Source organism: Dermacentor variabilis, chromosome 1, assembly GCF_050947875.1.
Source record: "Dermacentor variabilis isolate Ectoservices chromosome 1, ASM5094787v1, whole genome shotgun sequence".
NCBI classification, from domain to species: Eukaryota; Metazoa; Arthropoda; class Arachnida; order Ixodida; family Ixodidae; genus Dermacentor; species Dermacentor variabilis.
The window spans coordinates 252,426,047-252,452,763 of NC_134568.1; the positions used below are offsets into that span (position 1 = coordinate 252,426,047).

General features: G+C 45.2%; 2 protein-coding genes across 5 annotated transcripts; one reads left to right on the forward strand and one right to left on the reverse strand.

The window, feature by feature from the left end:
• Positions 1 to 513: 513 nt before the first annotated feature.
• On the reverse strand, positions 514 to 1,346 carry LOC142560906 (COX assembly mitochondrial protein 2 homolog). Of its 2 annotated transcripts, none has more exons than XM_075673324.1 (4): positions 1,071 to 1,346; positions 844 to 948; positions 719 to 790; positions 514 to 643 (listed from the first exon to the last, which is right to left on the reverse strand). In XM_075673324.1, exons 2-4 carry the CDS (start codon positions 922 to 924, stop codon positions 575 to 577), a joined length of 222 nt encoding a protein of 73 aa, XP_075529439.1. In that variant the 5' UTR covers positions 925 to 948; positions 1,071 to 1,346; the 3' UTR covers positions 514 to 574. The 2 variants fall into 2 exon arrangements, with proteins under 2 accessions (XP_075529439.1, XP_075529448.1); XM_075673333.1 differs by having other exon boundaries at positions 1,222 to 1,332.
• Positions 1,347 to 1,751: 405 nt separating this feature from the next.
• Positions 1,752 to 25,880, forward strand: LOC142560890 (serine hydrolase BPHL-like). 3 transcript variants are annotated; one of them, XM_075673319.1, is made up of 8 exons: positions 1,774 to 1,885; positions 3,459 to 3,596; positions 3,707 to 4,363; positions 4,454 to 4,509; positions 16,478 to 16,644; positions 21,168 to 21,321; positions 23,718 to 23,973; positions 25,703 to 25,880. In XM_075673319.1, the coding sequence occupies exons 3-8, from the start codon at positions 4,347 to 4,349 to the stop codon at positions 25,791 to 25,793; spliced, it is 741 nt and encodes a 246-aa protein (XP_075529434.1). In that variant the 5' UTR covers positions 1,774 to 1,885; positions 3,459 to 3,596; positions 3,707 to 4,346; the 3' UTR covers positions 25,794 to 25,880. The 3 variants fall into 3 exon arrangements, with proteins under 3 accessions (XP_075529420.1, XP_075529434.1, XP_075529427.1); XM_075673312.1 differs by lacking the exon at positions 1,774 to 1,885 and adding an exon at positions 2,086 to 2,183; XM_075673305.1 differs by lacking the exons at positions 3,459 to 3,596; positions 3,707 to 4,363; positions 4,454 to 4,509 and adding an exon at positions 2,086 to 2,183 and having other exon boundaries at positions 1,752 to 2,023.
• Positions 25,881 to 26,717: the final 837 nt, after the last annotated feature.

Genomic DNA, 26,717 nt, shown 5'->3' on the forward strand with positions numbered 1-26,717 from the left:
AAGGAATAGCATGTTACAAGATGTACGTTGAATGGTGTGTTAGTTGAAGTATGATCCTACAGCATCTGGCATTGTTTTAGAGGAATGTTAACATGGCGAGCTGGCCAAACAAGAATTTGCATCGTCTAAACCAAGGCAGAAAATTTGTACGCTGTCTAAAAGTGATGTATTAATTGAATGACTGTAAATTATTGAGAATTATTTTCCCCGCACGTTTGTTCAGGAGCAACTGTGGCTCTCCTGCACCAGAATCATTTGGAGCAGCTTCCACAAATTTTTTAACAATTTCAAACAGTGAATTCTCAAAATGAATACAAATCAATAAAGACTGAGCAGCCGATTCATAATCAAAATTTATATTCACGCACTCCTACTGAAAGGGAATAGGGCGACTCTTGCTTGTATTGCTAATAGGTGGTTACTTCTAAGTTTGTTTGTTTGTTTTTTCTTCATTTCTTTCCATAGCGTACGTGTGTGTGCAATACCAAAAAAAAAAAATTGAACGCAGCCACAAAGGAAGCACATGATGTTTTATGCCATTTTTCTGCTACAATACACTAAACAAGGACAAGCTTCACGACTGTTTCTCGCGAAATCGCTTCGCGTACGATTTGTCGTAGTTCTTCGCACGTTTTTCTAGTCGCTGGAAACAATAATAGGTACAGTTAATTCGTATGCGCTTCGATACGCAACAGCAAGCAATGTATTTTACGATTACCTCTTTTTTTAAACAGCTCCTCATTGCAACGTCGACGTCATTGCAGGCCCCAATGAACTTTGCCCATTTGTTCTGTAAAAGCACAGATATGTCACAAAAGCATTAACCCAGCGACAAATACGTACCTCTTCGTAGCACTGCTTCATCAATGCTATAATGTTGTTGCATTCCTCGGAATGCAGGTGAGGGGACAAGTCTGTGTGCATGTTTGTCTGCTACTACAACTGTGTCTGAAAGTAAAAGTTTAGATGCACGACTTAAAGCGCAACGTATACAACACACGTTATCAAATGAGAACGTTGTTGACAAGTTGAAGAAATCTGTGCGCAAGAATAATTGCAGTTATTTAAACCTTCGTCCGGCAAGCTATCTTTTGCGAAGCAGCGGTCAAGCTCCGAGGTTGTAAGCAAATGACGCTTCAAGGCACAACTCGGGGAGGTCGGCACCACAGTTACTTCAGGTGGGTAGAAGTCGCCTCTGGGTCACAGTTCATAAGGATTTACCACGGTATAACTTGTGGCTAGTGGGAATTCATCGTCTTTAGTTCAGTCGCTTTGCCGGGGTGCTGTGATCTTTTTTTTCCTTCGGCTTGCCATGGCTTGCTGGGAGGCATAGCATGGCTTGGCTAGGCTTGGCCGCAGTAGTGACAGTCTGTCGTGAGCATGAAGCCAGCAAGAACAAAACCAACAAAACCTCCAAAATTGGCATTTCTTGTACGAAGGTACATAGCACAATGCGTTGGCGGGCTAGTTGGTGCAAATCCATGAATACATTGTTTGGCGCAAAACAACAGACACAGCGCCTTGTCCTGTCGTCTTTTATGTGTCTGTTGTTTTGTGCCAAATAAAGTATTGAAGGTATATAGCTGTCATTGATTACGAGAAAGCATTTGATTCAGTGTAAACCTCAGTCATAAACCTCAGCAGTCGAAACCTCAGCAGTCATGGAGGCATTACGCAATCAGGGTGTAGACGAGCCGCCGGATGAGGGAGGCTTTGCGCTATATGTGCATGGCTATATAGGTGTTCTGTGCTAGAACTGGCTTGGCTTCGGCCACGTCGGCTGCTTTGGCAGCGGCTGGTCCCTGGTTATGGCATCAATGGCATCTTGAGGTCGTTTCCCCGTTTTAACTATTCCTGCTGTCTTCGATTCTTGTCAGCTAGTAACGTGAGTGTTTCTGACAACAATGCGCCCATTTTTCGCTTTCCCAAAAGCCGTGTTGTCGTCTCCTTTACTTAGACTGCAGCCCTACTGGTGTAGTTTCGCTAGATATTCCACTTCGTTGAAGCCAGCTATCACGTCCAAGTAAGTGTTTAATTTATATGGTTCGTTCGGGTATCACCTCATGAGTCCCGTTTTCTTTCCAGACCTCGTCGTATTTATGTAGATGCTCTAGATTACAAAATTCACGTGGAAATTGTTGGTAATGGGCCTCGTCCGGTCGTCTTGCTACCCGGTGCGATTGGTAAGTAGCACTAGTAGTTGGTTGTTTTCTTCGGCAAAAGAGAACAAGATTCCTGCTGGCCGCACTGTAACTATGTAGCTGAAGCGGCGTGACGGGAAGGGGTATGGGAGTGAAGGGCTTCACGTTGCCGGCGTCGTCGCTAAAGCTCGGCGCACATTTGGTTTCATATCGTGCCACAAATTCACTACGGTCCTGCGGCGCTACGATTCTTCTACACCGCATGTCCTTCCTCTGCTTGAATGCTGCTGCGTTGTCTGGTCCCCTCGCTAAGGCCATCTAATTGACTGACTTGATCGATGGCGTCCAGCGCCGGGCTTCGTGAAATATTTGCGCTCGGGCTCACGACGAGGCAGGAAGGTCATACCGTGCACGCTTAGCATCGTTGGGCTGGTTGTCTCTGAATGAGCGTCAAGGCATTCACAGTCCACGTTCTCTGCAGACGCCTCGATAGTTACCTCCGCGACTGTCAGCCTCAGTGTACGTCGGCAAGAGATCCGGACGAGCCGAGCCACCTCACGGCAGGACAACCAGGCACCGCGAGTCTCTGCTCCCTGCTTCCATTAATGATTTTCTATCCATCCCTGTTGCCCCACGTCATCCCCTGTCCACCACACCTGCAGAGTCCCGGGAATTCGCCAAGGCATTCACACGTCTTGCGTTTCAAGATCTGTCATAACATTGCGCTTCATCCCCCACCCCCATGATCCTACCCGTGTTCCTTTCCTGCTACTCCGCATCCCTCCGTGAGGAAGTCGCTATTTTCACCTCACTTCCGATCATCGTCATCTCTATCGCATCTCACTTCTGTCCTTTATGGCATCATCCTTCCTTCTTTGCTTTCCACTCTACTTCCCTCTCAATCCATACTCGCACTCCTGTCATTATGTATGCATTCGTCCTTTTTTTTTTTTCTGCACTAGATGGCAGGCTTGCAGGCACTCATGCGCCATGGTTCTTGCCTATATGTTTTGCCTAGCATGTCACCAAGCGCAGACTTACTCTTATGCAAAATAAATTACAATTTCAATATAGGGAGAGAGGATAGTCAAGGAGATGGAGAAAAGACCACTCACATACAGAGTTGGTGACTAAGTAAGTAGTTCAGTTCACGTGTACAGCACAGTAGTAGTGTTCAGTCTAGTGCCATGAATTATTTGTCCTTTATAAAGACTCCTCCTCCTTCCTCCCAACAAAAAGATTGCTCTCGAAAAAGGTTCAAATCTAAAAACTCTTTGGTGCTAGTTTGCTTGTGATTTCACACTTGCCAATTTGCAGGTGCAGCAAGTATGCTATCAGCCCTCACGTGCGTGCGATTTTTCAATATTTGGAAGTGCTGAGCTCTGCAAAATTGCACATGCAGTGCAGATGGGGAAGCAAAAAGCGGTGGAAACCATCTCATGATGACTATTGACGGTAATGTGTTTAGCATTGAATCAATGTAGCGACACAAGAAATTGCCACAGTCAAAACAAGTTACATATAAGGTGTGTGCTGCAGTGGGATTCCTCTTTTGCTTGTTTCAGCGCTATCTAGTGCCGCAACCACGAAGCCTGCACGTGGCCTCCAATATGCATGCTGTGCGGGTGTGTGCGAATGCTGAGTAATGCATCTCGTGTTTCTTTCTCGACATGCTGCGCCATCTAATGGCGCTGCCAAAAAGTTCACGCACAGCCTCTGAGACGAACAAAAAGTTCACGCACAGCCTCTGAGACGAGAAGCATGGTGTGCCAGTGCCTGCAAATGCTGATAATTGTTCCCTCGCTTGCTGCACACTCAGTGGCACATACTCAGTCACCCAAGTTGGCGAGAGGTTCATTGAAGAGCGGCACATACCCAATGCATTTGTGGCGCAGCCTGCTAATGCGTCGGGCTGCTGTCTTTGAGGAACAACCCTTGTGACGGAGATTCCACTCAGCATCAAAGAAATTTAAGGAATTCTTTTCATCATTGTAAAGCAGCACATTCCCAGTGGCACATACCTAGTTGCCCAAGTTGGCGTCGAAGGCGTTCATTGAAGAGCGGCACACACCTACTGGCACATACCCAGTGACCCAAGTTGGCATCAAAGAGGTTCACCGAGTGGCACATACACAGTGCTCCAAGTCAGCATGAAGGAGTTTCTTCGAACAGCATTGCCAACTAGTCCCACATCTAAAGCGACCCATGTTGGCATGGAAAAGGTTTGTTGAGAAGTGGCACATACGTTGCCATATACTCAGTCACCCAGTTTGGTCCGATGGTTGATTTCAAACCCTGTCACCTAAGCACAGCAGCCCGGTGCCCTATGGCCCCAAACCATTTGATCATGGACTACACAGCGACCTAGGTAGGTGGGAAAATGGTTAGATGAATGTACACATGCATGCATACATACATAATACATAATGCTACAGCATCATATTTTGCTCCTTCAGTGAACACAACAATCTATAAGCACCTGGAGCACATAGATTGGAGCCCCTGGAAAGCGCACGAAAAGTGCGTGAAGCACCTAAGAAAGCAAACACATTAAAAGACTGAATGAACCACAATTTTTGAACGCTGGCATTGCACCCATCCGTGCAGCAGAAGAAAAAAAAACCAAGTGGATGTGCCGAGTCTGTTCAAATTGTCTTGAAGATGGGATTATTGCCATTAGCGCGCTGAGCTCGTCCAAAGAAAAATTAACCAGGATTGCATCAACGAGCGGAGCTCATCCAAACACTTATGGGGTTAATGTAACAAGGAAGCAACATGTCACCAGATGCACATAGATTGTTGTGTTCACTGAAGGAGAAAAATATGATACTATAGCATTACACATTGTCTTAAATGGTATCCAAGTATGGTGAGACTGACCAAATAATAAATTGCTTTGCCCAAATCAAGACAATAAATTTGTGTATAGGCTACCTAAAATCAAGGTATTCTTTGAATAACTGAAGTTATTGAGACGTTACCTTCCCCGTGCATTTGCTCAGGAACTAGTGCATCTGCACAGCAATCACTGCTCTCCGGCAGCAGAATGACTCAGAACAGTCCTCACTTGCATTCGTCTCTCTCTCCCAAGGCTCCAGTAAGTGTTATTAGATGTGTTTGAGCAAAACAAATGTTTGACAATTTCAAATAGTGAATTTTCTTATTGAATATGAATTGCTTAACAAACACTATTCGATTTGTATTATAATGTAGAATGAGTCATATGAAGATATTAAACTTTATAATTATTTTCATTTTTTAATCCGAGAGCGCACCATACTTCTCTTATTTGTTTTGCCAAGTTCTAGCCTTTACTAAAGCTAAATTGCTGGCCCTAGAGGCTCGGCAAGCACCCCTTCCATCAACTGTTATGGCCTTAGACTGTCACATCCTCAATTTGCGCAAATATTTTTGCTGCTTGTTTTATTTCTTGGGGGCTGTATAAATGTAGCCCAATTCTTTTGTATTAGAGTTCACAACAGTTCACGGATTTCACATGATGCTGTATTGGTACTGTGTTTTAATGGTTACCATTTATTTCACTGCCTGACAAAGAAGATCAGCATACACTTTCCCACAAAATTTTGAAGTACCTTGTAAGGCTGCCGAAGTATAAAAAATGTTTTCTTAAGGAGGCATAAATTTATACGGAGATTTGTAAGATCTTACAAAATGTTTCTTTCTTAATTTATTTGAACCTGCTGGAAGTTTGTACCACACAATAAACTGTAGAGATGTAGTTCGTCACCTATGCAGATTTAGGAAAGTCTAGTTTCTGAAACATGATATGCTATTATGCTTTTTTCCTGCCAAATTATTCAATACCCATGCCCCACAGGTGAGGTCAATGTCATTTATAGTCTAAAATTAAAATGTTACTGACATGATATTTTAGACTTCCTTATTTCTTGCATTAAATGAAGGTCCTGGACCTCTAAATCCTAGAAAAAAAAATAGTCACAAGCCTCAGAGCACTGCTAATAATTTAGTTTAATATTGTTTCTACAGCTAGCTTCAGTCTCATTTCCCAGGAGGATACTGTTGTGATGTCTCGGCACAGTATCCTGGAAAATGAGACTGAAACTGGCTGTAGAAAAGCCATTGTACTGTTAACAGTGCTCTGAGGCTTGTCACTATATTTAATGCAAAAGCATTATATGCCCCATTACGCAAAAATCCGGCATTTAGTCGGCGGCATGACTGAATGATAGTACAAAAAATGGCCAATGGCAAGGAGCGAAACCACATAAAGAAATACTCGAATTCACATGAAATTTTTCACGGAGGTTCGTGTAAATGAACTAAATTAATTCCTCTGAAAAGAATATTAAAATTTTGGTCTGGGTGGGAATTGAACTCGGGCCTCTGGGGTGCGAGACGAGCACACTTCCTCGATGCCCTGGCGGCTCCACGGTTCTGGTTAATTAAATGTGTGTTTGGTGCATGTGTCATTGCGCATGTCACATCGCAGCCATCTGGCTGGCTAAAATGTGTGGCCTAGTGCATGCGTTGTTGGGTACGTGACAACGTAGTCAATGGGTAGGAGTTGCCACCACGTCATTGGTGTATAAAATAAAAAGCATTAACGTCCAGTTGAATGCCATTGAGTGGTCCTTCGAGTTATGAACTTGTTGCAGGCAAGCACGTTGAGACGCGTGGCGCATTTTCATATGAGCCTTACCAAGGCCCAGTTAAAACACAGGCGAGAGTTTCTGTGGAAAAGGAACGAGCAGAAAAAAACATTTCACCAAAGTGACCATAACGCTTTCGCATTCCCACACCTAAGCAGTCGTAAGTGTATATGCCGAATTTTTTCTAGGGTTTAAAACTCTAGGACCTTCATTTGACGAAAAAAGAAGTCAGGAATATCATGTCAGTACTCCCTTAAGAGGGATGGGCACCAAAGTCGACCAATGATTTCTTTTGTGAGTGATGCTTTCTGATTTCCTGCATTATTATTTTTTTCTTTAAAGAAGCCTAAAAACTGGTCTTTGTGTAAGAATTCAGCAATATGATAAATATGCTTGTTCACTTTAATGTTTGCATTAATTCAGTATATGTCGCAAGGAGATATTATAGCATGTTATGTCATTCGTTTCTTTAAGTTCATTTTTGTCTTCTACAATTTTGGCTTATGTTGGTTTTTGCTGCTTATATGTAAAATAATTATCTGTCTGTATTTCCACCTCGTACAAATTCCCTGTGGGAATTGCAATATGCTTGCACGCACACGCACACAGACAATATTGCAGTAGCTTTGGTGGGAAACGTTTGTTTACGTCTATTTTGCCATTGGTTATCACTAAATTAAATTAAATTATGGGGTTTTATATGCTAAATACACAATCTGATTATGAGGCACGCCGTAGTGGGGGACTCCACATGAATTTCGACCACCTGGGGTTCCTTAACATGCGCCTAAATTTATTAGGAACGCAGGTGTTTTCGCATTTCACCCCCCATTGAAATTCGGCTGCCGTTGCCGAGATTTGATCCTGCGACCTCGTGCTTAGCAGTGCAACACCAAAGCCACTAAGCAATCATGGCGGGTCATTGGTTATCACTAGTTATCACCATTCTGCTTGCGAATGTCATAATTTCTTATTTCTTGAAACCTCTTGTTACGTTTCGCCTACGACGCGCGGTATAGCCGGCGCGGATGCAACGGACGCGGGGGCTTCGTTCAAAGCGGCAGACATTTTGGCCCGTTCGGCGCCGCCGCTACGCCTCCCCGCCAAGCGCGTCCAGGCATGTTCCAATGCCACGTGTCTTCGTGTGTGCGCGTGTGTGTGGGTGTGCATGTTGCTGCCCACGCTTGTCAAAGCGCGGCAGCCGGGGAGAGGAGCTCCCCCAACTGTGAAGCGAGGAGGTCCGAGCGGCACCGGCCCGGCGTATGCGCCACCTTCTCATCCCATTGTTCCCGAGCGGCGCGGCCCGGCGTATGCGCCACCTTCTCATCCCATTGTGCCCGAGCGGCGCCGGCACGACGGCTGCGCCACCTTCTCATCCCAACGTGCCCGAGCGGCGCCGGCACGACGGCTGCGCCACCTTCTCATCCCAACGTGCCCGAGCGGCGCCGGCACGACGGCTGCGCCACCTTCTCATCCCAACGTTCCCGAGCGGCACAGTCACGTGCTCGTCTTTAGAGGGGTTCCTTCTTGCCCTCAACTGCGAGAGTATAAAAGCAGCTGCCCCCGGACGCCAAGAGAGGCTCCGATTTCTTCTGTTGATTAACGTGCACTCCCGTCTCTCTACTTCGGTCGACCTGACCGCCAACTCTTTGCGATGTTAGAATAAACAAGTTGTTTTGTTGTTACCAGTCGACTCATGCTTTGCCGGGACCTTCGGATGCTTCCAGTTGTGCCCCAGGCCGCCAGGCCAACGCTACCCTTGGGGCTTGCGACCCAGGTGCAACAACGGGCGTCAGCGCTGAGTTCCCAACTACTGTCTGCCAGCGGTGAGATCGCGACAACGGAGGCCAGCAGCGAAGAGATGCAGTTGACTGTATGCTGAGCAGCACAACTACCATCCGGGAGCAGTGCAACGAGCCCTGTGTGATGACTGGTTGCCTGCAGCGGAACGACTGCGCTGAATTCTTGGCTGCGAGGTTTGGTGAGTGCGGGACTTTCTTCTTCTGAGCTTTGCCAGGCTTTTGTTAGTGTCAGAAACAGAGCTGGTAATTGTGGTTGTCATTGCTGCCGGGTTAGTTTGCGGCAAGACAATAATAGGCAGTAGAGAAAGCAGCATTCAGAGCAGCCATGGATTTGAAGTCGTTGCGCAAACCGAAATTGCTGGAGCTTGCAAGAGAGTTGGGTCTGGATGTCTCAGACAAACTCAGAAAACCTGAACTGCTAAGGGCTATTCTTGAGTTAGAAGCTGAGGATGACGAGCTGTCGGAATGCTTTGAGACCATTGAGGAGAGGGAGACGGCAAAAAGACAGGAGCGCGAAATTAAAGAACAGAAAGAAAGAGAAGAGCGTGAACGTAAAGAACAGAAAGAGCGAGAGCAACAAGAGCGCGACCACGCTTTGGAAATGAAGCGTCTTGAGGTAGAGATGGAACGCGCTCGTAATGGAAGTCAGGCACACGGTGCAGGAGAACGCGTATTGTTCAAAATGACTGACCTGATGCGGCCGTTTAAGCTTGGAGAGGACATTGGTTTGTTCCTGGTTAACTTTGAGCGAACGTGCGAGAAGCAGGGGTTCTCTCGGGAAACGTGGCCACAGCGCTTGCTCACTTTGTTACCCGGCGAGGCGGCCGACGTAGTCGCTCGCTTCAATAGAGAGGAGGCAGAGGATTTCGACAAAGTGAAATAGAGTCTGCTAAAAAAGTACAGGCTGTCAGCAGAGGCGTTCCGTCGGAAGTTTCGGGAAAATGAGAAAGGCAGAAGTGAGTCATATACGGAGTTTGCGTACAGGCTTATGTCAAACATGCAGGAGTGGCTCAAAGAAGAGAAAGCGTTTGGTGACCACGATAAAGTTCTGCAGTGCTTCGGGCTGGAACAGTTTTATAGTCGGTTACCTGAGAACGTGCGGTACTGGGTCTTGGATAGGCCAGACGTTTGTACGGTGGCTAAAGCCGCTGAGCTAGCCGAGGAGTTTGTGACGCGTCGGGCTCGCGGAGCTAAGGACTGTCAAAAGGGTGAATTTGGCTCGAAGTTTGAGAGGCCAAAGTTCACACCCATGAGAGCAAAGGGGAACACACGTAGTGCGGATGCGAGTGAAAGCAGTGCGACCGAACCTAAGGAGACGGCGGCAGCCGAAGCCGAACGCAGAAAGCGGTTCGAGACGAGGCAAGCGCGCGTTTGTTATACGTGCCAGAAGCCGGGTCACTTTTCGGCGCAGTGTCCGGAAACAAAACCAAAAGTTGTGTTTTTGTCATTATGCAGCACTGACGAGAACATGAAGCTTCTCGAGCCTTACATGCGAGACCTCCTCGTGAACGGGAAAGAGTGCCGAGTGCTTCGCGATTCCGCAGCTACAATGGATGTAGTTCACCCCTCTTACGTAGAACCCCATATGTTCACGGGCGAGTGCGCATGGATCAAGCAAGCCGTGGAAGCTCGTAGCGTGTGTCTGCCCGTAGCAAAAGTGCTTATTGAAGGACCTTTCGGAGCGCTTGAGACGGAGGCGGCAGTGTCATCTATGCTGCCCCCCCAGTACCCGTACCTATTTTCGAACAGGTCCGATCACCTCCTGCGCGAGAAGGGGCTTTTGTTTGGTGAGGCTAGCGTTCAGGCCTTAACCAGATCGAAGGTTCGGGAGCTCGCTGCAAAGGCGGTAGTTGCGGGGCCGACGTTATCAAACAATGAGAAAGGGTCAGAGGCGCAGCAAGCCGATATTCAGAGCACGCCCGAACTGAATAAAATTGAGTCTGTAACGTTAAAGCCACCAGATACTGGAGAGGAAAATCCCGATGCGGGAAAGTTAGAACTATCTGCAGATTTAATTGTTCATCGCGCCTACGTCAGACGGACTTAATAGGTTGCTAAAAGTCAGCCGGTCGGCTTTGATAGCCGAGCAAAAGAAGGATGGCAGCCTAGAAAACATACGCTGCATTGTCAAGGAAGGTATCGCCAAGAAAAATGCTCGCTTGGTGGAAAGAGGTGGGGTCCTGTACCGGAAGTATCTAGACCGCAGGGGAGTGGAGTTCGATCAGCTGATCGTGCCTCAGTGCTACCGTCAGGATCTGTTGCGCTTGTCGCACGGGGGTTCGTGGTCCGGACACCTAGGAGTTAAGAAAACTAAGGACCGTCTCTTGCAAGAGTACTATTGGCCAGGGTGTTTTCGGGACGCAGACCATTTCGTGAGGACATGTGACACCTGTCAGCGGGTGGGCAAACCAGGGGACAAATCGAGGGCGCCGTTGAGATTGGTACCTATCATTACGGAGCCTTTTAGACGGCTCGTTATTGATAGTGGGACCTCTGCCGGTAACAGCCACAGGGTACAGACACATTTTGACTGTGATCTGCCCAGCGACAAAGTTCCCTGAAGCAGTGCCGCTTAAAGAACTCAGCTCAGTTGAGATAGTCAATGCACTACTGTCCATATTTGCGCGAGTTGGTTTTCCTGCGGAAATCCAATCAGATCAGGGCACAGTGTTTACTAGCGCTTTGACGACCACTTTTCTCGAAAGGTGTGGGGTAAAGCTGTTACACAGCTCAGTGTACCACCCACAGTCGAATTCCGTTGAGAAGCTCCACTCCGTCATGAAGCGCGTGTTGAGAGCATTGTGTTTTGAACATCAAACTGACTGGGAGCTGTGTCTGCCTGGGGTGATGTTTGCATTACGGACCGCGCCGCATGCGGCTACGGGGTTTTCGCCAGCTGAGCTGGTGTACGGTCGCTCGCTGCGATCTCCGCTTCGCATGCTTCGAGAATCGTGGGAAGGCAGGGGCGACGACCCAGTCGTGGTGGAGTACGTGCTTAAGCTCCTCGAACGCTTAAGAAGGGCACAGGAGTTGTCAGGTGAAGCAATGGCAAAGGCCCAGCAGAGGGCCAAGGTTTATTATGATCGGACCGCCAGGGCCCGTCGTTTTGAGGTGGGCGATGAGGTCATGATATTGCGCAAATCGCTAAACAACAAACTAGACGTGCAGTGGGAGGGCCCAGCACGGATTGTTCAAAAACTGTCAGACGTCAACTACGTGGTGAGTCTGCCAGGAAAGCGGAAAGCACAGCAAGTTTACCACTGTAATCTGCTCAAACCTTATAGACAAAGGGAAGCAGTAGTGTGCATGATGGTAAACGTTCCCGAAGAGCTTCCGGTCGAGCTTCCGGGACTAGGCTCAGTGACGAACAGAGAAGACACCGGTCAAGTCATTAGTAACCTTATCAGTAAAGCACCGCTGTCGCCTGAGCAGAAAACCGAACTACACCAGCTCTTACAAGAGTTTCAAGGTCTGTTCTCTGAGAGGCCTGGTAGGACTTCTGTCCTTACTCATGATATAGAACTTACCTCCCCAGAGCCAGTACGATCCAAGGCGTATCGGGTGTCACCCCGCCAGAACGATATTATGGAGGCTGAGGTAAAGAAAATGCTACAGCTCGGTGTTATTGAGGCAGATGAGAGTGATTATACGTCCCCTTTGATTTTAGTTGAGGTACCGGGCAAGGAACCTCGTCCTTGCGTCGACTACCGCAGGCTTAATTCCATCACTAAGGATCAAATTTATCCGATCCCTAACATCGAGGAGCGCCTTGAGAAAGTTAGTAGCGCTCAGTTTATTTCCACCCTAGATCTTGTCAGGGGTTATTGGCAGGTTCCACTTACAGAAGAGGCTAGTAGGTATGCGGCGTTCATTTTACCAATGGGAACATTCCGTCCTAAAGTTTTGAGTTTTGGTTTGAAGAACGCGCCATACTGCTTTTCAAGCCTCATGGATAAAGTGTTGCGGGGACAGCAAGAATTCGCTTTACCGTATTTAGACGACGTAGCGATATTCTCCGCATCCTGGTCTGAGCATATGGCACACTTGCGGGCAGTGCTAACCCGCCTGCGCGAAGCGGGCTTGACAATCAAGGCTCCCAAGTGCCAGTTAGCACAGGCCGAGGTTGTCTACCTCGGTCACGTGATTGGTCAGGGTCGTCGCCGCCCCTCTGAAATAAAGGTGGCCGCTGTGCGAGACTTCCCGCAACCGCGCACGAAGACCGATATTCGGTCGTTCTTAGGTGTCGCCGGCTACTATCAGAGGTACATCCCCAGGTACTCTGATATCGCGGCTCCCCTGACGGATGCTCTAAGAAAAACAGAGCCCCAAACAGTCGTATGGGACGAGACAAAGGAAAGAGCTTTTAGCGCCCTAAAGAGTGCCCTAACAAGCCAGCCTGTGCTACGATCGCCAGACTATACAAAAGGGTTCGTTGTTCAGTGCGATGCTAGTGAGCGAGGCATGGGCGTTGTACTGTGCCAACGGGAAAATGGAGAAGTAGAACACCCCGTCCTGTATGCTAGTCGTAAGCTGACCAGTCGTGAGCAGGCGTATAGCGCCACCGAGAAAGAGTGTGCGTGTCTCGTGTGGGCCGTTCAGAAATTGTCATGCTATCTAGCCGGCTCAAGGTTTATCATTGAGACGGATCACTGCCCTCTCCAATGGCTGCAGACCATCTCTCCCAAAAATGGCCGCCTCCTGCGCTGGAGCCTCGCTTTGCAACAATATTCCTTTGAGGTGCGTTACAAAAAGGGGAGTCTCAACGGTAACGCCGATGGCTTAAGTCGAAGCCCCTAACGTAGGAATCAGCCTCAAAATTGTTTGTTACTGATGTTTTTCTTCCTGAGGCAGGATTTTTAACATATTGCTTTTGTTTAGTGTTTCAAAGTGATGATGTGCTTTCTAGTGCAATTTTCCAATTTGTGGACGCGTTCTGAGTGCTGCTAGACTACTGTAAGGAACTAGGCAGTGGTATAAAAGGGGAAAGAGCCTGGCAGGGCTTAGTGAGGGTTGTGCCGTGCTTGCTGACTGAGCGGTTGAGTTTCAGCGTAGTTCTAACGCTGGCCGGGAACGAGAACAAAAATGTGAACTCTCCCGAAGTCACTTTGCAGTGTCCCGTGCGAACCTGAACGAGAGAACGAGGCCTTCTCTGTGCGCTGCGCTCAAGAAATCGTCGAGGGACGCCCGACTTCGGTTATGAGCATCATCGAGCGACATCCCTCCGGACAGCGGATGCAGTCCCCTGACCATCGGGATCTCCTTCCCCCGGCGGGGCGGTCTGTTACGTTTCGCCTACGACGCGCGGTATAGCCGGCGCGGATGCAACGGACGCGGGGGCTTCGTTCAAAGCGGCAGACATTTTGGCCCGTTCGGCGCCGCCGCTACGCCTCCCCGCCAAGCGCGTCCAGGCATGTTCCAATGCCACGTGTCTTCGTGTGTGCGCGTGTGTGTGGGTGTGCATGTTGCTGCCCACGCTTGTCAAAGCGCGGCAGCCGGGGAGAGGAGCTCCCCCAACTGTGAAGCGAGGAGGTCCGAGCGGCACCGGCCCGGCGTATGCGCCACCTTCTCATCCCATTGTTCCCGAGCGGCGCGGCCCGGCGTATGCGCCACCTTCTCATCCCAACGTGCCCGAGCGGCGCCGGCACGACGGCTGCGCCACCTTCTCATCCCAACGTGCCCGAGCGGCGCCGGCACGACGGCTGCGCCACCTTCTCATCCCAACGTTCCCGAGCGGCACAGTCACGTGCTCGTCTTTAGAGGGGTTCCTTCTTGCCCTCAACTGCGAGAGTATAAAAGCAGCTGCCCCCGGACGCCAAGAGAGGCTCCGATTTCTTCTGTTGATTAACGTGCACTCCCGTCTCTCTACTTCGGTCGACCTGACCGCCAACTCTTTGCGATGTTAGAATAAACAAGTTGTTTTGTTGTTACCAGTCGACTCATGCTTTGCCGGGACCTTCGGATGCTTCCAGTTGTGCCCCAGGCCGCCAGGCCAACGCTACCCTTGGGGCTTGCGACCCAGGTGCAACAACGGGCGTCAGCGCTGAGTTTCCAACACTCTCAACTGTTTTGTTTTTCTTTTACAAGCACATTGTGAAAAGAAATATGCACTTTAGCTTGGCATAAAGCGCCTCAATAAACGAATCCAAACACATACCAGTCTCTGAAGAATTTGACTTGTCACATTTGTTTGAGAAAACTGAAAATTTCTGTATATGGTGCCATTAGTTATCGTAATGAATGGGAATAATGCTATAAAAGTATGAGGCCTTCGGTTTCACACAAGGAGGGTTTTACGATACGGTGCAGAGCAGGACAGACAATAAAATCACCAATGCATGCTTCAGGCTCTCTGCCGAAAACGAACAAGTGGAAGGCAAAGACCTGTAAGCATGTGAAAGAAACAGTTTCGAGAGGCAATCGGAAGAAAAAAATACTGAAAATTACACTGCAAAAGGCATTCTGGCCTGACTTCTCTGGAATGAAAATTTTACTTTGTGTTTTTCTCAAAACCACATTTTTGTGGACATGGAAAACACTTTCACAACAGTTGCATGCTGGGAAAAAAAATATCTATGAGTGGTTCCCAAATATCTGTGACACCTACTGAACCAAAAGAAGCTTGTTTATTACAGAACTTGTGTTTATTGATAAGTTTGTCCAAGAGAAGACTTGTCGAAATTTGAGCCTCAATCTTAGGAAATACTTTTTGAAGGTGTGATCACAGCCACAATTCTTGTTTTGGTTGAGAAGAAAACACAGTGTACCTAAAATAGTTGAAAAAATGTCAGTTGCATACCTAAAAAAAAGTTTAAGAACTTTGTCTTCAACAAAGCAAAAAAGCTTTAAATTCATGTCCCAATATCTTAAACCCATTTCAATATTTCTGTGTAATATTTGGCATTTTAAAGGGTAGAATTATTAAAAACAGCCTGAAAATTTTAAGAGTGCTTACTTAAAAAAAATTGACCGCCCTTCCGCTACTGCAAAGAGGGGTGCAAGCGAAGCTCAGGATCCATGGCTCTTTGTTGTAATGGCTCGGCTTCACGCTCCCTCACGGCGAGGTTGCCATGTCGACAAGGAGTCCATTCTCAAGCGAGTTCCCGGTGGCATTCATGAAACGCCACCTGTACTTCAGCTGAATGCATGACGCACGGCCTGCACCCACTGCTGTTCCTTTAACGCAGCCTGCTCTTTGGCAGAACAAACCAAAGGCAACCTCCCTATTGGACTGTCAGGCCTGAACTGGCGGGAAACGGTGGGCACGAGGCAAGCGAACACGTGATCACAGCCTTTCGCTCCTCCAGAGAGAGGGGACGCCTGTGATTGGCTGGCGCTGCGTCCACTTCTTCATGCATACAAAACCCCGCTTTAAAGGGTGTGTATGATGAACCAACAGTGGCTGAATCAGCATGGTGGTCTCGCAACCCGGAGGTCTGTGGTTCGAATCCGTAGCTTGACAAGCAATTTTTATTTTCACGCTGCTTGAGTGTTTTTGTACAGCAACACCAACACCGATGCCAACACAAGTGAGGCAATACAAGCTTTGCCTGAAAACAGCAAAGCTTGAGGCAGCCATAGTTCAACACATTAGTCAGCTGCTCATCCCTTCTGAAGTTCCTTAATGTTGTTATATATAAAGTTGATGCCACGTGTGCATTCTTAATGGCAGTAAACATTGCAATGACAATAGTTGCATATTTGTTTGCTAATCTTAATGTCATCAAGAAAAGTCATTTAGCAGGCAAAAGTTCAAGAAATCGTGCAGAATAACATTAATAGGCACATTTTAATTGTGTAGAATTATTTCAGATTCCTTCAGAAATATGTTTATCATGTGCAGCTGTAACTGCCATCTTGGGAACAAGAGTATACACAAGTCACCTTTGTTTGTATTCTCCTGCAGGTTCCACCCGCACTGACTTTGCACCTCAACTTGAAAAGCTTAACAAACAGTTGTTCACAATAATTGCATGGGATCCTCCTGGTTATGGCTTCAGCCGACCACCAGAGCGAACTTTTCCTGTTGATTTTTATCATAGAGATGCTCGAGTGTTAGCTGCAGTCTTGCATGTAAGTTCATTATTATCCTGATTATTCTTTTTTGTGTAAATGTACTTGTCAAGGCACTTGACTTTAAAGGAGCTTGGCAAGGTTGTTGAAGATGCTAAAGATTTCTGCCCTTTTGCTAGCTGATGTTGCCAGGAACATCTTGTGTAAACTGTTGCTCATCCACATGCAGCAGTAAACTGACAATACAGTTTTTTCTTCTCCATAAACATATTACCGTTTGCAGAACATCAGGTTATCTGTAGCCATGGATGGCAGTAGCAAGACTGGTAGCCACATCTTGTGGTACTTTTCCCTACTGCAATGCGTTCGAACCATTTTTCTGTGACATAGTTGTTTTCGTCAACAGAAAAAATAAAAAGGGAGTGCGTGTCACAATTATGTCACTGCCATCCCTTTACACCAGCAGTTAAATATAATATGGCTGGTCACTGCAGTAATAGGTTTAGGTCCTCTATGGTTAAACCCTGTGCCACAAATTGGCACCTCAGCATTACCACTCATGCAGATGTCTCCAGTAGCTCAGTATATTGTGAACCGCAATACGTATACAGACAAAACATGTCTGCTGTCTCCCTAGAAATTGCTTCTCCTTCCCTGTGACTTGTTCACATCCATACCATCGTTTTTGGGTGTCCGATATCAAAGGGGCATAATGTGTATTAGCAGCATTCCTTCACACCTCACAAGCAGTTAGTGTCAGCTCGCAAATAACAGGAGCTATTACCAGCCGCGAGCATAGTGGCAGGGAAAGCAAATGCTTATGGACAGAAACGAAGGCATCCTGTTGCAGTCAATGCTGTTGTGAGGCATGAAATCACCTGCATTAAACACAGAAACAAGCATGCATGTTCAAGAATGGCTCCATAAAAATTGTGTAGCTTTGTAGCAGCTACAAGGCATGTGGTAGTGCTTAGCACATTGCTCACAAGTATTGAAGTGCATCTTTAGCATCTAACAGCAGAATTGTCAATGGTAAAGGCATTTTTCAGAACACTTTAATATCACAATCTGCAGCTAGAAGTATTGTGCCTTTGCTATCATCACAAGCAGATGATGTTATAGACATTAGGTATGCGCTTTGTCACACTAAATTAATCTTTATTTTCTCTGCATCTAGCACTAGCTTTAGCATCACAGCAGTTTCTATGAAAAACTTGGTGAAAGAAAACTGCAATGTTAAATTAAAAAAGAAAGATAAGAAAATGCTACAAAGCAGCCTGGTCGTTGGAAGGCCTTTACAGTGGAAAATTGTGGATATGAGGGTGCTAGGAAGAAAGAAAAAAAAAAGTAAATCTTCAATAGGAATTCATATTACTTTTTGTAAATCTGCTGGTACATGATGTCTAACAAATTCCTATAGGAGAAATTTCTTGGAAGAGATGCCCTTTATACACTGGGATTGTTGATACCTACTTTTAAAAGTGTTTGCAGGGCCACTTCACCATCATGCGTTAGCCCGTGAGCTTTAATAGTATTCGAAATTCTTGTGATGACACTAGCAGTGTGTAGAGCACCATGTGCAGCCAGTAAGCTCAGCTGTGTGGTGTGAATAAACACGCACCACATGTTCAGATTGAACCTGCGAACCCGAAGTTAAATGCTCCAAGCCATAAGAACATACAAAAGGCACACACAACACGGCAACAGGCAAGTCTTTTGCATAAGTTCTTTTGGCCCAGTAGTGTGTCAACTTCAACATGTGCAACCAACTATAGTCCCAACCTTGGCCCAATAGCCAAGGCGTGTTCATCTTATCAGCAAGTTCGATCTCCATTCATATTAAAAAATGTGCAGCCACTTTTTAACTCAACACTCTAGCTCACCAGTAGGCTTATATGCACAGTGCACCGCCTATAGAGGTGCCACTGATGGCCACCTAGAGAGTGCTTTCGAAAATACGCTCGGGATACAGTAGCAGGCGGCAACATTTTGCAGTAAGGATGGCTCAAGCCGCAATTTTTTTTTTTTTTTTCGGGTGCCAGCCTGCTGCTTCGCCGGTGACAGCTGCAGGAAAGGCGTGGATCTTTATAAAAGCAGATATATAGATAAATGTTATGTGCGACATGCGCCCCGTAGACAAGCGCAACGAAGCCCAGTTATATGAAGTGGAGCTTGTGCTAAGTAACCACTTAGCTTTCTTGACTAATGCAATGCCTTCATAGTTTCTTTTTAATGTATTCTACATAACCATAACATGCATGGGTGAATAAAAGCACTAGTTAGCCCTGCACCGCCGATGCGATCCCACTGCGTATATCGACAAACTGCCTTTCCCGCAGCAGTTTTCACTATATGAAATTTGCTTAGTGACCAGCTTGGGAATTTACAAAGCTAAAGTGTCACCAAATTTTGAGTATTTCTTTTTTTAATTGTATGGAAGAGAGAAGACACGCAGTATATTTAAATGTAGAGCAGGGCCGGCCAAGGTAGACAGCACTGGCAGCAAGGCTGGCTTTACTCCTGTGCAACATTGGCATTGTACTCCTACACCGCAAAAGATAAGAAAGAATTCAATTGAGTATAACATACACATGCAGAAAAGGCACTCTGCTGTGAAACAAAGAAATCACTTTGCTTGGTAAGTCTGCTTAGACAGCGTTAAGGTGTAATGACTTCACAATCCTGACACGAACATTTCAGCAAAAATGAAATGGCAATAACATATGTAGCAGCTAACAGTAGTCCTTGCCCTGAGGTACCTCTTTTCTAACACATTTCCCCAGCAACTACAACATCAAAAATGCCCTCGGGCCAAAAGAATAAAGCTGTTAAAAAAGCGTTTGCCTGCAGTCATTCTGATAAACAGTGTGATTTAGGCCCCTTACATATGAGGCAATGCAAAAACCTTGTATTTAAAAAAAAAATCCACAATTCTGTATGAAGCAACTAGCAACCATTCTGCACTTGCGAAGGCATGCCTAAAATAGATAAAAAACATGAACTGTGTGACAGTTGGTGTGACGATTCAGCGGTCCACATAAAACCATCAAAATCAGTCCTTGCAAGCCTCGGCAGCTTTAACACACAAAGGCATGCACTACAGTCGTGCTAGACCAACACAGTAAAGAAGTGGCAAATAGTTGAAACGGCAAATGGCATTCAGCACCTAAGCAAAATGCCCTTAACCTGTATGCTGCATTGTGCGCAAACTAGACCAAAACATGGGTAAGCTGTGACCAACTTCGTCGCTTCCATGTAAACACGATTTAGTGCAACAAACACCGGGATGCCAGAAGAAAGCATGAGAACAAAAGATTTCCCACCTAATGGTGACAATCGATTGTTGCCATTTCTCACAATGATAAAGCCTCGTTGGGAATGGTTAGAACCATGTCGCTGGCAAGTTATTATAGGTATTTGAGCACTCCACCATGCAACAATTGTTCTTAAACATGCCTTAAAGCTTTGGCCATAACACATATGCAATGGGTGTTGCTTATTTCATCCCGAAAACATGAATCAAACAGAGAAGTACGAGCAACTGTGCAGAAAATTACGGCAGGCGGCTACCTCCTTTATCGAGTGCACTTAGCAAAGACGCCACCACTGGCATGTCTGTCAGTGCGCACTATGCATATACAACTGAACCTAAATATAACAAACGCAGATGTTATAAATTTTCGTGTATAACAAAGCAAATATATGTTTCTTGGTGATACGGGTGTGTAGCGAATATTAGATATCACGAACGCATTTTTGTATTGGATGCTGTTTCACTATAATGAGGTCCAACTGTAGTTATAATTTGGCATTTGATTTTGTTGTGGCTGTATTATGAAGGCAGCAATTTTGGTACAACTTTATGTTCCTTTAAGAGGACACTGTCATGACGAGCTGAAACCAGAGTCTTTGAACTTTGTAAAATCCCTGGACTATTGCAGATCAATACTGTTCTTTCATAAATCATTTTTAACTGCCAAAAGAACCCTCCTAATTGTATTGCTTTCCATAGACTCCCATACTTCAAACTTTTTGCGTAATTTGTAAAGGGCTTTCAGCTATTAAATACAGTAATGCTCACATGCAATGTGACACTAGTGTGTAAGACCTATTTCCTCCACACATATTTCAATACATTAGCCTCTGAGATAAGCTGTTCACGAGAAATGGTGCTTGCTCTAATACTCTCGTGATCACTATTGCTTTGCAAAATATTCCCTAATACATTTGTCTTAATGGATAGAAACATGAAAGGCACGAACAGCAGTATTTGAAGGAATATTGTGGTTCCTATGACATCTTGTGATACTTGTTGACTGCGAAACGTATTAGTGATTTGCTTTACAAAAACATTTTGGATTAGTCAGTCGAACACAGCTTGTAGAGTAACTCAGCGCTAGTATCCAATCATTAGGACAAAGAGAAGAATTCACACATGCATAATGCATCTGCATCCTCATGTGTTTGTGCTGGTGTATCTTGAGTCATCCTAAGTAATGGTAATGGTAAGCTGAACAAAAATTTCTTGTTGTATATGAAAATCTTTTTTTGCAATAAATTAACATCAATGTTGCTATTTGCAGAAACTGGGCCACAAACAATATTTTGTCGTTGGTTGGAGCGATGGTGCAAACACTGGCATGATACTAGCAGCCATGTACCCAGAGCGCATTCAGAAACTTGTTGCGTTTGGAGGCAATGCTTTTGTCACTGAGCATGATGTTCAGCTTCTCGAAGGTGAGAGTAATTTACTCCATTTTCACTTTGTGTGTGTGCATGCGTGCATGCATGTATGTGTCAAATTTAACTCTCATCTATATTACAGGAACAGCTTTTGCTTACACAAACCCAGCAGCAAATGAATGAATGCTGCTGAAAGGTGAAGCAGCTGGGTCATAGCTTAATGTACAGTCGACTAAAAAAGTTTACGGACCAAGAGATCTGGCAAAAAGCTGAATATCTCCTCAGTCTCAAGACACAGCCTGTTATTCCCATTTCCAGCCTTTTGTGGCATATGCGAACAACATTGTGTTGCACAATTTCACTGGCTGCCTTTAAAGGCTGCTCGTATATTATGAATTTTCTGAGATCCCATGGTCCGTAAACTTTTTTGGTCGTCTGTACCTACCGATCATTGTCAGGGTGAGGTAGAAGTGGAAAAAAGCACAGAGAATAGAGTGAAAAACAATATGCACAGCACTTATACTAACAAGCAATCTTTATTGCTTATTGACTGCAGTCTGTAGGAGTAACATAATGCACAAGCGAAACAGTATCGAAAAATTCACTGCTCTCTGAGAGCTGTCACTTGTTTGACAAATAATAAATGTGGTGATATGGAGGGCATGCTGACACATGAATCACTAACATTGTTTTATTACGATAGCAATTATATGGACATGCCAAGCGCATTTCCGCCGCCTCCGATGTCAGCATCGCCACAATGTCCTACATAAAGTCCAAGTGCACTAACATCTCAGCCGCGCACCATATGATGCGAGTGAGTGAAAGCGTGCGATTGTGTTCCGAGGATGGTGGCTCGATCTCGCTCGTGCAGGGGATGAAGGAGGGAAGGAAGTGCTGTCTTCCATCGCACTCAAGGCACCGGAGGAGAGGGGGGGGGGTCATTCTACTCCTGCAGCGGCTGTGTACGGCGTGGCGGTGTGCGGGCATGTGAGCCCTATCTTGAAAGCGATCTGCGATGGCTACAGAGTCTAGTCGCTCGCTGAGTGCTGATAGCTTCGTGTGCGTTGTGTTCTCGCCGCTGAATTCGCGTTGAAGCGGGAGGCAGCGCGAAGGTCAATTTGTTCACTGCTGCTGCCGCTCTTCCTCATGCCAGCATTTTGACAGCGAGTGTGCGCGGTCTTTGAGTGACGTGTGTTCATGTTTGCCTGTGCATGCGTGACACCATGCTTGTTAATTTAGGTGGTAAGCGCATGTTTGCAACTTCATACGGCTGATAAAACTACTATCCTTATTTCGTACAGCTGTCTACTAATTTGCTATCGCAGTCAATGTTTTGCCTTTTAGGCAAAACTGCAACTTCTTGTTTGTGCATTGTGTTGTGTATATATATATATATATATATATATATATATATATATATATATATATATATTGCAGTTGATACAAAATAAAAACTGGTTGTTAGCACTGTGTGTCACGCTTCACTTTAGGTACTGCCCAGCATTAGGAACAACACTGCAGTATTTCAGTAACAAGCATTGAAAACTTTTTTAGACTGTCTAAGTTTTTGCAAAAATGACATGGCAAAGGCATTGAATTTTTTAGCGAGTGCGCTGAATATTCTGAAAGTTTCATGACACTACATAATCTTTTGAGTAAGCCAAGAAAATTTCAGCACCCCTCTAGCATGCATGCACACTTAAATTTGTTACAAATGTGAGGTGAACTGCTAATGAACACGAATCTAGAACAGCTGATTTTCAAATCAGTGTTTCAGGGAAATTGTCAAAATTATTTAAAATTCTTTTTCTGCCTTTATTCATTAAGAATAACAGACCTTTATTTCTATATTTGGCATTTCACTGTCAAAGCATCTGTCTTGTTAAATGAATGCTTTGAAGACTACAATTTGATATTTTAACATCCATTTAGAATGACTGTCTGGTGCACAAGAAGCACTAAAGAAATCCCAGGATTCTACTGGAAGAAGGGACCTTATTTTTATATACTAATGGAGGGTAACAAAGTACATTACATGTTTAAACTTTCAACTGTTGTGCTTGCAATTGGTTATGCATTCATATATTACACTTGCGCTTTGACCATTCACGCTATCAGTAAAGAAGTTCAAACTGTTGCAGGCTTCACTAGCAGTATCATAGTATGAGTTTACAGGTTGAAGCTTTGATATCTATACTCAGAAACAAGCATAGTTTGCTAGATATGGTGAGAATAAACCTAGGAACTGCTTGCTACATGTGAGTCTTGTCCTCTTAGCACAGCCTGATCCAAACCGCTGTCCCTGTGTTGGGTGATGCATGTTATTTCTATAGCCATTTAGATAGTACTAACTAGGTAAAAACTCTGAGCCTGTCAGTTTTCATATGAGCTGTCTTTTGTAAATTTACTTGCTTGTCAGCTCAAAAGCTGCCATGATGCTGTTTCAGCCACCAGGAACATTGACAAATGGAGTGAAAAGATGCGGGCATCGATGGAAGCTATGTACGGGACTGAGCACTTTCGCCAGCTGTGGTCCAGATACTGCGACTTCTACCAGGACCTACTGCACAAAAACTATGGCGAAGTGTGCCGCAAGGAGCTGCCACTAATAAGGTGCCCAACACTGGTAGTGCAAGGAGGCAAGGACCCACTGGTGCCAATGCATCATGCTCTCTACTTGTTGCAACACATTGCAAAAGCAAAGTAAGAGCACCCACTAATTGTGTTCAATTTCTGCTTGTGCCACTGTCACTTTTTTCTTTCTTGCAACAGTGTGAAGATTAAAACATTGTTCTGTAAAATGTTTGCTGTGGGAGGACCTTTGGGTACAAGGATCGGGGGGAGGGGGAGGAAGCTAAAAGAATATTACAGCTTCCTTTACCCACTGGTGTCCTGTGTTGCTCATGGTGCTTAAAAAAAATTTTGTTTGTCACCTTTTGCATGTCGTAAAAATTTTAGTGCCATTTCTTGGCCAAGAGCTGTAGTAAAAGCTTCTTACTAAACAAGAAACAGAAGGTACAAATGTTCCTTGTGTGACCACAGCCAGGTGCTTGCTTTCAGAGTGCTAAGAAGCAGTGAGCAGCCTCTGTACAGCAATGTGTGCTAAAAAGTTCAGGTCTTTGAATACGTTTTCATGCCATTTATGTGAAATAAATGCAAAAGTACTATTTAAAAACAATGCAGCTCAGCTGAGCTGTATTTGGTGTACAGAACTTTGCAAAAGCACCATTTCTAGATGTGTATCCTAATCACGTAGGAAGGTTAGCTACTGCCAAGCACAGAAATCTTATGCGTAAAATTCTGTATCTTTAATGTGAAGCATTATTGGCATCGATCCCTAGGTTCGTTCTCAAGTCGGGCCGAATAGCATGGTTTAATTTTGACAGAGTAGTGGCAGTGAGCGCCTGCGTAACAATTAATCGCAACATGAAACCGGTAAGTTTAATGTCTAAAATGCACAGACCTCTTCGTGGAATACCACATAATACTCAACTGCTTCATTGATTTTATTAATTTTGTTATATTTACACTACCCAGTTTTTGGGCCACTGGGTATGTGCCCATTCTTGGCCAATATCTTCCCCAGAAAAGGTATGTGCCACTGTGACACAAGGGCTATAAAATCCTTAAATGTCTTTAGATATATGTCACACTTCTCTGTGCACACACTTCTCGTCCCCATTCTTTCCTCAACATTGATTAAACATTGCTTTTGTCTTCATGACGCTGCTGTGTCTATGTCTCACAGTGTGCATCTGCCTGAGTTAGTGTTCGCATTTCTGCATAGCTTAAGAATGGTTTAGTGCATAAACTTAAACATTGCGTACGAGGAAATTAAGGAAAATTGTATGCATTGCCTTTAGCTGTATAGCATTTAACTGTATAATTTTGAAACACTCAACACTAACACATCTGAATTATCAAAAGCCACTGAACTTTGCAAACCACATTTGATAAGTTTTGCTCAAAGTACACTCTGTCAGAATTGCACAGGCTACGTTGCCTGTGATCGCCAAGTTGACTGCAGGCTGAAAAGAACTCTCATACTGACCATTTAGAGGTCTGGACTGTCAGGAATGCCATGGTAACCACACGACACAGCCGAACGACATGTATGATGAAGGCTCGGAGTAGCCTGTATTTTACAAAGGCTGTATGTAGAAAGCTGTCATCATCTTTGTATTGTTATATAATAATTGCTTTTTATTTCAAATCAACTAGCATGTTGTCTCGATGCACTAAGGCAGTGTATTACCTTAAAAATCAGATTTTCTTTGTAGGGTTCCACGCTATCATTTTTTCATCTGGCAATGAAAACAGAATCTGATTATAAGTTGACCACTTATATTAAGTGACGCAGGGTATTGCATGACACATTTGTTTCATTACAGTAAAATACTGAATATAATTAATTTCTAAATTATTTTTCCAGACTATATTTGGTTCCTGATGGAAAGCACAATCTGCACTTCAAGTATGCTGACGAGTTCAACAAAGTTGTTACTGAGTTTTTAATCAGTTGATATGACTGAATCATGGTAAACTAGCATGATTGCCATTTTGTGTCCTCATTGCAAAAGGTTCAAATAAACTGATGATTTGGATTTTTATCTGGTAATTACCTTACGTGACTTGCGGCCTATGTCGACAAAATAAAAGTGATATATGCCTTATAAAGTGTGGTAAATGTTGCTTGCAAAATAATAAAAGGTCGCAGTTTCGCCCGAAATGTGACGCATCGATTGTGATAGCAAATTATTGGTCAGCTATACGAAGTAAGGATAGTAGTTTTATCGGCTGTATAAATCTGTAAACGTTCGCTTACTAACTGAATTAACAAGCACGCTGTCATGTGTGCATTGGTATACATGAACACATCTCGCTCTATGACCGCGGAAACTCGCTGTCAAAACACTGCAGAGAGGAAACGCAGCAATAGCAGCGAGCGAATTGACCTTCGTACTGCCTTTCGCTTCAGTGCGAACTAAGCGTCGAAAGCACAGCGTTTACAAAAGGTCTCCTCGATTTGGCTGCACTTCCTGCACTAGTTCAGGGGGTGCAGCACTCTAGCACTCGATTTGCCAGTGCAGCTAGCGCCACCTGCACTTCGGCACTCGATTTGACGTCGTGCTGCACGAGTTCATGTACACTTTGGCACTAGACTCTCCGCAAATTCTTTTCTCATGCACGTAGTGCAAGGTTCTTGATAGCAGACGACACATGCGGTTCTGTGGCCATGCGGGTGTTGGTAGACGCCATCGACGGCGCCTGTTATTAGTAATGCAGCACGGACGCCAGTTTTCTTCAGGTTGTGTACGCAGCATCTTGTTAAGGGCGCTTTCCGGGTTCAGCTGCTGCTAAGTGCACTGAAGGCCGGGATTTTCCCGCAGGTCACAGTCATTTGTATTAATTTTCACGAGCTTACCGCTACCTCGACGTTACGTTTA